The sequence below is a fragment of the Stegostoma tigrinum genome, chromosome 26 (assembly GCF_030684315.1).
Source record: "Stegostoma tigrinum isolate sSteTig4 chromosome 26, sSteTig4.hap1, whole genome shotgun sequence".
NCBI lineage: Eukaryota > Metazoa > Chordata > Chondrichthyes > Orectolobiformes > Stegostomatidae > Stegostoma > Stegostoma tigrinum.
Genome location: NC_081379.1, coordinates 15,561,407 through 15,571,802, shown reverse-complemented (window position 1 = coordinate 15,571,802; position 10,396 = coordinate 15,561,407). Strand labels below are relative to the sequence as shown.

The 10,396-nt window shown below is 40.4% G+C and overlaps 1 protein-coding gene across 5 annotated transcripts in view; it reads right to left on the bottom strand.

Annotated features, from left to right (window-relative positions):
• Window positions 1-3,855: 3,855 nt before the first annotated feature.
• Window positions 3,856-10,396, bottom strand: part of inpp5jb (inositol polyphosphate-5-phosphatase Jb) — a 98,594-nt gene continuing 92,053 nt past the window's right edge. For all 5 annotated transcript variants that reach the window (XM_048556518.1, XM_048556522.1, XM_048556523.1 and 2 more), the window contains one exon: window positions 3,856-8,106. In XM_048556518.1, coding sequence (XP_048412475.1) covers window positions 7,456-8,106 — 651 coding nt within the window. In that variant the 3' untranslated portion in view covers window positions 3,856-7,455. The remainder of the gene's footprint in view (window positions 8,107-10,396) is intronic.

The window sequence follows — 10,396 nt, the reverse complement described above, 5'->3', positions numbered from 1 at the left end:
ATAGAACAGTACAGCACAGGCCCTTCGGCCCACCATGTTGTGCCAACCTGTTATTCTACTAAGATCAGTCTATCCTGCATATCCTACATTTTACTATCCTCCATGTGCCTATCCAAGAGTCGCTTACAAGTTTCTAAAGTATCTGACTCCACTACCACTGCCGGTAGTGCATTCCACACGCCCACCACTCTGTGTGTAAAGAACCTACCTCTGACATCTCCCCTATGCCTTCCTCCAATCACCTTAAAATTATGCCCCCTCGTAATACTCAGCCCTGGGAAAAAACGTTTCTGACTATTCACTCTATCTATGCATCTCATCAGCTTGTAAACCTAAATTAAGTCACCTCTCATCCTTCTTTGCTCCAATGGAAAAAGCCCTGGCTCCCTCAATCTTTCCTCATAAGACCTACCCTCCAGTCCAGGCAGCATCCTGGTAAATCTCCTCTGCACCTCTGTATAGCTTCCACATTCTTCCTATAATGAGATGACCAGAGCTGATCACAATATTTCAAGTGTGGTCTAACCAGAGTTTTATTGAGCTGCAGCATAACCTCAATGCTCTTAAACTCAGTTCCTCTGCCAATGAAAGCCAATACACCATACATCTTCTTTACAACCCTATCAACGTGGGTAGCAGTTTTGAGTGAACTGTGCTATGTTTTTCTTCCAATCTCTCTCAAATTGCATTTTACACATGGGTTCAAATCCTACATTGCACATAGTGAAATTTGATTTCAATTTTAGAAATATGTGGAATAAAAAAAGCAAGCTGAATGGGTATCATGTAACCATTGTCATTGTTGTAAAACCCATTGGGTTCACTAATATCCTTTGGGGAAGGAAATCAGCTATCGTTACCTGGTCTGGCCTACATGTGACTCCAGACCCACTACAATGTGGTTGACTTTGGGATTTTTAAAATATTTTATATTTTATTCACTGACTAATATAATATTATTACAGACCAATGATTTAGATTCATTTGATAACGGGTCTCAAGAAATAGCGAACAGATTGTGGCTCTTCTAAAAAAACAGAAGGCAGTGGGACCAATTGAAAGCGGTCATCGAGATTATGAAAGGGTTCAATAATATAAACACAGAAAATACATTTCATTTGTGAGGAAGACCAAAACCAGTGGGATGGAAATATAAGACAGACCAAAATATCTCCCAAGAATTTCAGGAGACCTCTACCAGAGAGTGGTGAAGCTGCAACATGTTACCACAAACACAGGTTGAGGCGAATGGTATAGATGCAGTTAAGGAGAAGCTAGATAAACACACAAGGGAGAAAGAAGTAGAATTTGCTGGGAAGCATAGGAAACCAAGTGGTGTCCTTACAGAGGTCTATAAAATCATGAGAAGCATAGATAGGATAGCTATCCAACAGCTTTTCCCATGGTAGGGAGTCTAAAACTAGAGGCATTGGCTTAAGCTGAGAGAGGAGAGATATAAAAGGGTCCAGAGGGACAACTAGTTTCACATAGAGGGTTTTGATTGTCTGGAATGGGCTGCCAAAGTTAGTTGTGGAAGTCAGTTCAATTTTGTCATTTAAGGAATATTTCAACATGTACATGGAGGGATATGGACCAAACGCAGGCAAATGGGACTAGTTTAATTGTGAAAACTGGTAATTTGAGCTGAAGGGCCTATTTCTATGCTGTAGACCTCTATGACCATATGCATGGATGAAAAGAGGCTGATGTAGGGCATAAAGACTTTCACAGGACTGTTCAACCAAATAGTCTATCTCCATGCTTATGTAAGTCTATGTAATTACATCCACTTCATCTACTTAGACCACAAATCAATTTTTAAGAAACTAAATCCACCTGTTCAGACATGTCACAATATGCCTTGAGGGAAGGTGGGACTTGAACTTAGAGATTCTAGCCCAGAAGTAGGAACACTACCACTACATCATAAGAGCCCATAAACACAGTATTTGGCAGGATTCAAACCTTCCCTGAGAGACCCCAAACCATTTCTAAGCCATCAAATTGCTGCGGCCAATTGGTTAAAGTATTCTTTTAAAATCAACCAGTTCAGATACGAAGACACACACTTCTGGAGCAGGTGGGACTTGAACCTGGGGTCTTCTAAAGCAGAGATAGGAACACAAAAGGAAGTTAGGAAAAAAATACCACTGTACCAGAAGCACCCTCTGCAAGCTTTGTCTTAAACTGTCCTCTACAATGTCATTGTCATACATCTAGATTCATTCATACAGTATTTAACATCTGTCCCCACCTTGTGAAAGCAGTAAGTAAAGCAGACACAATAGATTTGGGGAATAACAAACCTGGATACTGTAGATAAGCAGCAGAGTAAACCCCAGTCTGTATTCAGTTGTGCTGGTTTCAGTGATGTGACCATGCAAATTTTTAGTGTCTATGACCTTCAGGATATATCAAGTCACACTGGAATCCAGCCATAACCACTAAACTAGGAACAGCCCCAGAATCAACTGATCATCATGATAAGTTTCCATTAATTTTACTCATTTTTCAGGCTTCAGGGAAATTCTGAAAATTAAGCTGTACTAGGTCTGTTTTAAAAGCATTTTAGAAAAAAAATTATTAAGAAACTAACCAGTAAACCAATGAAGCAAATAAAATAAATTCACCTTCAATCCTTTAAAATCACATTACCCTCAGGCAATCGATTACCGTGATTTAAAGTGTTTGCGATAACTCCATTCTCAGTTATACTAAGCACTCTTACCAAGTTGGCACTTCTAAATAGAACAGAATAGGATTAGAGTAGCTCATTTATTTTTGTTTGTATTTTTATGAAAAAAATACAGTGAAAGGTGTTTAATTCATAGAGTCATTTAGATGTACAGGTACAGAAATAAATCCTTCAGTCGAACTTGTCCATGCTCACCACATATCCTAAATAAATCTAGTATCATTTGCCAGCATTTGGTCCATGTCCCTCTAAATTCTTCCTACTCATCCAGACGCCTTTTAAATGTTGTAATTGTACCGGCCTCTGGCATCTCGTCTGGTAGCTCATTCCATACACGCACCACCCTCTACATGAAAAGTTGCCCCTTTGGTCCCTTTTAAATCATTCCCCTCTCACCCTAAATCTGAAAAAAAATGCACTGCAGCTATTGGTGATAGGTTTTATATTTATTGATATCTAAATGAGTTTAAATGACAACTTGCTGAAAAAGCACTGCTCAGTACTAGTGTGAGCTCTGCTTGGATCACTGTTTTCACCCAGATGAAAGAGACTACACTCCTATTTGTATTTAGTTAGAAATTTGAACACACAGCAAAATTTGCACTCTTGACCCAAACTCTTTTCCAGCTACAAGCAATTTAGATAATTGTGACAGATTCTGTAAACTTCACTGGGAATCAGCCAAGAATAGGTTCAAGTTGTTGACTGCTCAGACCTTTGATAGCTTCATGCTCCTTTGAGTCCCAGTTTTGCCTGTACAGTATCATAAGACTCTAAATAATGAAGGGCTGATGAAGGGTCCATGCCCGAAATGTCAGCTTTCCTGTTCGTAAGATGCTGCTTGGCCTGCTGTGTTCATCCAGCTCTGCACCTTGTTATCTCGGATTTTCCAGCATCTGCAGTTCCTACTACCTCTAAATAAATGTGGTTCTCAAACCTCTAACAATAATTGCTCAAGCCTCTGAAATTCATTGCTGAGTATTTGGTTCCTTGGGCTTTCAAATGGACTACAATATCAAATATCTGCTGTCCTACCCAAAAGGATGACCTATCTTGAATAACTTCCTATTTCTAACCATTTTTAATAGTAATACACAATGAAAAAACCAAACAACTCTGTAAAACAAACAGAAAGCTCAAGATTACACACAATTCTTTTTATTGTACATTATTGTTTAACCGCAGTGAAAGTTTTTGTCCATCTACAAAGCATGTCATGTTTTACAACTATGGAAGACAGGAATCTCACACACATTAAACATTCGCACACATACACACACGTACATCAATTGCAGCCAGCTAATGCCTCCACTTCAAGTTGTGCTTGTTTTCATTGAGAATCCTGCCCCAAAGATGAACACAGTAAATGCTGAAAGATTGTCTCATATTTAGCCTGCAGAATATTTCAGTGCACGACAAAGATTTACGAAAAGGAAGTGAAGAAGCCTTTAGCTGTATTGTTATCATGCCCCCAAGTTATGGTGGAAGAAAATTCTATCCTAACTTGAAATCCTATTGAAACATTTCTGGTTGTAACATTTGACCCTACAGGTGCAATACATAGAACTTAATAACAATTTCCACAAACTGAGTGGTTTTGTAAATTGTGAAATGACTGCTGGAATATTACATTTAGTGAGGATAGAGATCAGCAACTGTGCAAATTCAACAATACTCTTTTATTTCACCTCTGATCTCTCAGTGCTTTTCTTTCCTACTTTTCCCATTGTGAGCCACAGTTTTGTGACTCTGCTATTCCCAAGCCCCACGTAGTGTTTATATTGAAATGTGATATGTTTATAGTTGAATCCAAATGTACACTGCACAATCTCATCTAATATTGAAGAGTCTCATTTACAATGAAGAGTCCTTACACTGAAGAGTCCTTATACTGCAGAGTCCTATATTTAAAAAGAAACTTTTGGTCTGTTTTGAGGAATCCACACTTTTACTGAAGATTCCTGGTCTAAATTAAAATGTTCTTATATTGATTAGTCCTTGTCTACAAAGAAGAATGAGTATCTCCCACTGAAGAGTCATGTTCCATATTGAAGAGTTCTTGTCTTATAATGAAGAGGCCTTGCCTCTACAAAACATTTTATCTGTACTGGAGTCTACCTGTTTAATGGAGATTCTTCAGCTATGCAAGAGTTCACGTATTTACCGAACAGTGCACATCTACATCTCCACCAAAGAGTTATGTTCTATACTAAAGGGTCCATATTTTAAATGGAAGAATCACAGTCTTATTACACAATGCATGTATGTACATAAGAATCTTTGTTCATACTGAAAAGTCCACAAATACACTGAAGAGTTGTGGCTTTTATAGAAAAAGTGCTTGCCTATACTGAAAGCTCTTCATCTCTTTGGAAGTACGTTTGTCTCTAATGAGAATCCTTTGACCATACTGAAGATTTTTAGAAGTGTTTTTACAGGATGTGCATGTCACCGGCATTTGTTTGCTGTTCAGAAGGTTGTGACAAACAACTTTTCTTAACTGCTGCAGTCATGTGGTGAATTTATAATATTTTTGACGATATTTAGAGGCTTGCTAGGCTATTTCAGATTACAATTAAATTAAGACAAACAGGTTAGGAGAGCAGCTTTCTTTCCCTGCAGAACAATAATGAGTCATTTTTTAAAACAGCAATCCAATTCTTTTGTAGTCACCATTCCAGAAACTATGTTTCTTTTTCAAAAATGCAAAATTCCTAGCTGCTGTGTAGCATTTGAACTCATATCATTAGATTAGTCAGACCTTTGGATTATTGGTCAAGTACATTTATAGGTAAGATAGATGGATTCTTGATCAGGAGGAGAATCAAAAGTTATGGGGAAAATGCAGGAAAGTGGACGTGAGGAGTGTCAGATCAGCCAGGATTTTACTGAATGGTGTAGCAGGCCCAAGGGGCCAAATGATCTAAGTCTTGTTGCTATTTCTAAATGTCTTATGGTAACAGCACCATTATGCTACTGCCTCAACATGCAAGAAATGGTCTTACACTTCAGAATTCCGAGCTAATATTAAGGAGTTCTCATCTATGTTAAATGGTCCATCCCGTTTCTGAAGCCATACTTAAATGTCCTAATTTCTACTGGAAATTCACATTTTAAATGAAGAATCCTTGTCCATACTGAAGAGTTCCTAGTTTTATTGGAGTTCTTGCCTACACTGAAGGGCCCATGATTTTACTGAAGTATTCACCATATGACTTCATGATTATTATTTTCACCAATACTGAGTAACCTTATAGATGAGCCACAGCCAGCAGAACTGGGCACTAAAGAACATTCAATGCGCACAGAACTGTGCATCAGTTAAATGCAGTGCATTTCGGCAAGGGGAGAATTGGTCGGAGTTGGAGGTAGAAGGTAAGTAAATTAAAATATTTTATACAAGAAGCTTATGTAATTATATACATTCAAAAGCATAATTTAGTTTAAACATTTTTTTCACATTTAGCCAAGTCTAATGTTCATGCGTTCACAGTTCTATACTTCTACATCTGTATAGAATGAATTTACATTATCAATTGCTGGGGGTGTTTAGGGCGAAGGCAAGGAACCACAATCTTCCTGGAAGGGAGTGACTCAGACCTAGACCCCATACCGACAGACTGGTACGACACTAAGTCACCAATGCCAAGTGGATAGTGCAGTGAATCTTTGAGAACTTGAGAAGAAAAGCTGGTTACCCGCCAATACAGGCCAACAATGCTGTTAGCTCTCCTTCAGCATTGCTGGGAAGTAAGGGCTCGGGATGCACTCTGTATGAAACCTCCCTGGTAATTTCCCAAGTGCTGCTTGGCAGCCAAAAACCAACCTATTTTGCAGAAGATTTGCTCCTCACATGCTTCCCTTTCAGCAAGTGGTGAACTGGCAGCACATTGACAGTCAAATACTCAAGATCTATTTCCTGCAGCAAAGTGTGATGTATGGATCCACACATGCTGTGTTCATGGATGAATAAACTGGCACACACTGTAACAGTAAATTTCAGGAAACAGTGACAGTGACAGAGTATCGATAAACATTTGAGAAATATAGTTTTGAAGTGATTCTTTAATCTCATGCTCCCAGCAAAGAGCCAGGCTGGGAGGGAATGGAGATTAAAGGACACAATGTTGCATTCCTATTCTCCACACATGCAGCTCAAGAGTGTGATTTCCTCATGATGGCACAGAAGTTCAAAATCACCCTGTATCAGAACAATGAAGCAAATACCAAGAAAGTGACATTTAAAAAGAGACACAGATGTGAGAAGGCAGCGAGTGAAATGAGAACAGTCACAAACAGGGTCATTCACACAGAAAGGAAAGAGTACGAAGGAGAGACACTGGAAGAGAGGAATATGGATAGGCAACAGAAGGGAAAGTAATGAAGATTAGGAGTAGGTTTGCTGGACGGTGCGTACTCTGAATTTCAATCACACAGTGGGATGGTAATGGCATTATTTAGAATGTAAATTAGGTGACTAATTAAATAATTACATCATGATTGCATCCACTCATCAATTCCAGAGGCTCTAAGAGTCATCCAGCCTCTTGGAGTCTCGCATATCAAATTAAAAGTTAGGACAGCCCATGCAGGCTGACTGTCTCACGCATACTTCCAACTACGTTAACTATTACAGTCTCTCCAGTCTCTCTGTGCTTTGTTGACTCCTTGCGTCAACACGAGACCTTTGATTCTTTGTTACTTTGCCTTCTCCAGTGGGCAGTCCTTCTCACTGAAAATGCTGCTCCATTCCCTACTTCCTACTGCCATATCGGTGGCCGTGACTCTGATACTGGGACTTGGACACTTTGAGAAGACTTGCCAATGGAGAGTTGATTTGCTTTATTTAACTTCAAACTGATGGCTCCATCCTCACCACGAGACTGGGAGAGCGTCGGAGACAGATGTGGGTGTTGAGCACTGTCCCTTTTTTGCACAGGGACTTCCTGAGCCAAACTGCTAGGTCTCCCCATCAGGGCAGCTCCTGTGCCAGGAACAGCCTGATTTTTCTCCCGAGAAGCTGTATCTTTGAAAGTCGCCGGAGCTGAAGGTGGAAGTCTGTCCCGCGGGTTGCTAGCTGAGTTCTGGCTGTTTCCTGAAGTGGGTTTGCCCCTTGGCAATTTGGATTGCCCAGAGGTGCACACCTGAGCCCCCCTGGGTGACGGACTACGGCTTTTGCTTTTGTGCTTGGAGCCTACCCTGAGATTGAGGCCCTGCAGGGACCGTGTTATTGGAGCAACCGGGCTCTTACTCCGACTGCGGCTCCGGCTGCTCCTCTTCTTCATTTTGCCTGGGCTGGGGCTGCGGGATTTGGGGCGAATCAGCTTCAGGGTGCTCATCTCCTCCCCATCTGAGCTGGAATCAGAGCTGTCAGATTTGCTGGTGTCAGAACTTGAGGAGGGCAGAATAATCTAGAGGGGGAAGAAACAGGAGATTTACTTTGACTTTGTCTACATACATAAATCAGGAAAAAGCTGGTTCTGTGCCTGACTGATTGCTGGCACCTCACACACACACACAGGCTGGGAATGGTCATTGTTCACATTGGACATGGCCCTTTACTTGACAAGATGTAGAGCAGTCCCTCCATATCACAATGTCAATCCGTAAACTTTTGGCAAAGGGCTCTAGTAACATTGTCAACATTTTTTTTAATGTTCCCGGTTTCAAGTATTAAAATACAATTCCAACATTGGAGCTTACAGTTGTATGGCACAGGGTGGTTAGATATAAATCTGCTCTGCACATTCAATTCAGAGCGTTTCCTTGTGTGAAGTTTATTCCAATCGCCTACTGAGGAATTGAAGGAACTCTGCACTATTAGACAAGACATGTTTTGGATGAGACATTAAACTAAGACTCACATCTGTTTTCTCAGGTGATTGTAAAGAGTCTCATGGTACTATTTCAAAGAGGAATAGGGGAACTGTCCCCACTGTCCTAACCAATATTGATCCCTCAACCAACACATAAGAATGCACTGTCTAATTGTTATCACATTGCTATTTGAATAATCTGTTCTGATGTGTTGGTTGAGAGATCTTCATCGCATTGCTATTTGTGGGAGCTTGTTGGGTGAAAATGGGCTGCTGCATTTCCTACGTCATGCCAGTAACTACACTTTCTAAGGACCTTACTTTCAGTTATGCAGTTTGGAATGTTCTGAGGTAGTACAAGGTGCTATATAATTGCAAATATTTCTTTGAAGGAAGAACATATAATTGATGATTGTGGCATTCCTTTGAGTAGTTTTCTGGGGAGCAGTACTAGCAGAAACTGAAAGCTGATCATGCAACACCTCTCCTCATATTGACATACCCCTCGATAAATCATTCAAAATGAACTCTGGTGGAGTTTGATTTTGGTACGCTACATTCACATATCACCTCTGTCTTCTCTGAGCTATCATGTGAACCTCAAGGCCCATTTGTGATTAATTCTGGTCAGTTGATTGAGGTGTTATATATTCTTGTAGTATATTGTTATATTTTAGAGCTAGGATCTAATAATTAAGTGCAAATGTTCCAGGGTTCAGGGATGCATTTCACAGCTTTTCCTGGAGTAGCATGTAACATTTCACTGAACCAGTACAAAGCGGTTGGATAAAGTCTGGTCCAGGGCCCTCGTCTGTCCAGCAGCCTGCAAGACTGAACAAGATAGAGTTCTCACTTTCTTCAAGCTGGAATTGTGATATTTCGGATTATATCACAGAACACATTCCAACACACCTGGTCTCTGCTGAGGTTAAAGTTTTGGATGTAAGGTTTTCCTTCTTGGACCAAGGTTGCATGCTGCAGACCTTTTATAGAAGCGTGTACTTGGAGATTGGTAGGCTTCGTTCTATTGTACTCTGACAAATTTGTCTCCCAGCGTATTACCTTTTTGAGTTGGTTGAATCTCCTGCTATGTGACTCTGACAACAAGTATTCTACATCCTTTTTCATTAGCTCCTGCAGGTTTGCAGTGTTTTCTGATATATGAAGGGGTTCATGTAATGAATCAAGCAAAGGAGACTTGCAGTTGTATTCTAAGATTTTCATCTCAGAGGGAGCTGCAATTCCTTAAGGACTCAGTTTGACTCTGTCATGTAGGCATACCATTTTGAAGAATTGACATTCTATCATTTGAAGAATTGCTACTCAGCAGAGGTTCTTTCGATGAGGAAATATTTTTATGAAACCCTCAACTGGCTCCATCTGTTTTTCAAATTGCTTAAACAACCCAGAAATTGATTTTTCAACTATGTTTAACTCCCTTCAGACTTGTGGTCTCTCTTCTGTTGATTTCTTCAGTTCTCCTTAGCCAATTCATTCTTTAGAACGTAGAACAGTACAGCACAGGAACAGGCCCATCAGACCACCCTGTGTGTGCATACCATGATGCAATTCTAAAATAATCCCATCTGCCTGTACATGGTCTCTATCCCTCTATTCCCTGATGTTCATGTGTCTTTCTAAATGCCTCTTAAATGGTGCTATCGTATCTGCTTCTACCATCTCTCCTGGTAGTGTGTTCCAGACACCGACTACCCTGTGTGCCTTGCCCATCTCCCCGTCTCCCCTTAAACCCCGCTATGACACCCCCCAGGGTGACATTCCCACCCTGAGAGTAAAACTCTGACTATCCACTGTATCCACACTCTTCATAGTTCCATACACTTCTTTCAGGTCACCCCCTCAACCTCCGATGCTCGAGCAAAAA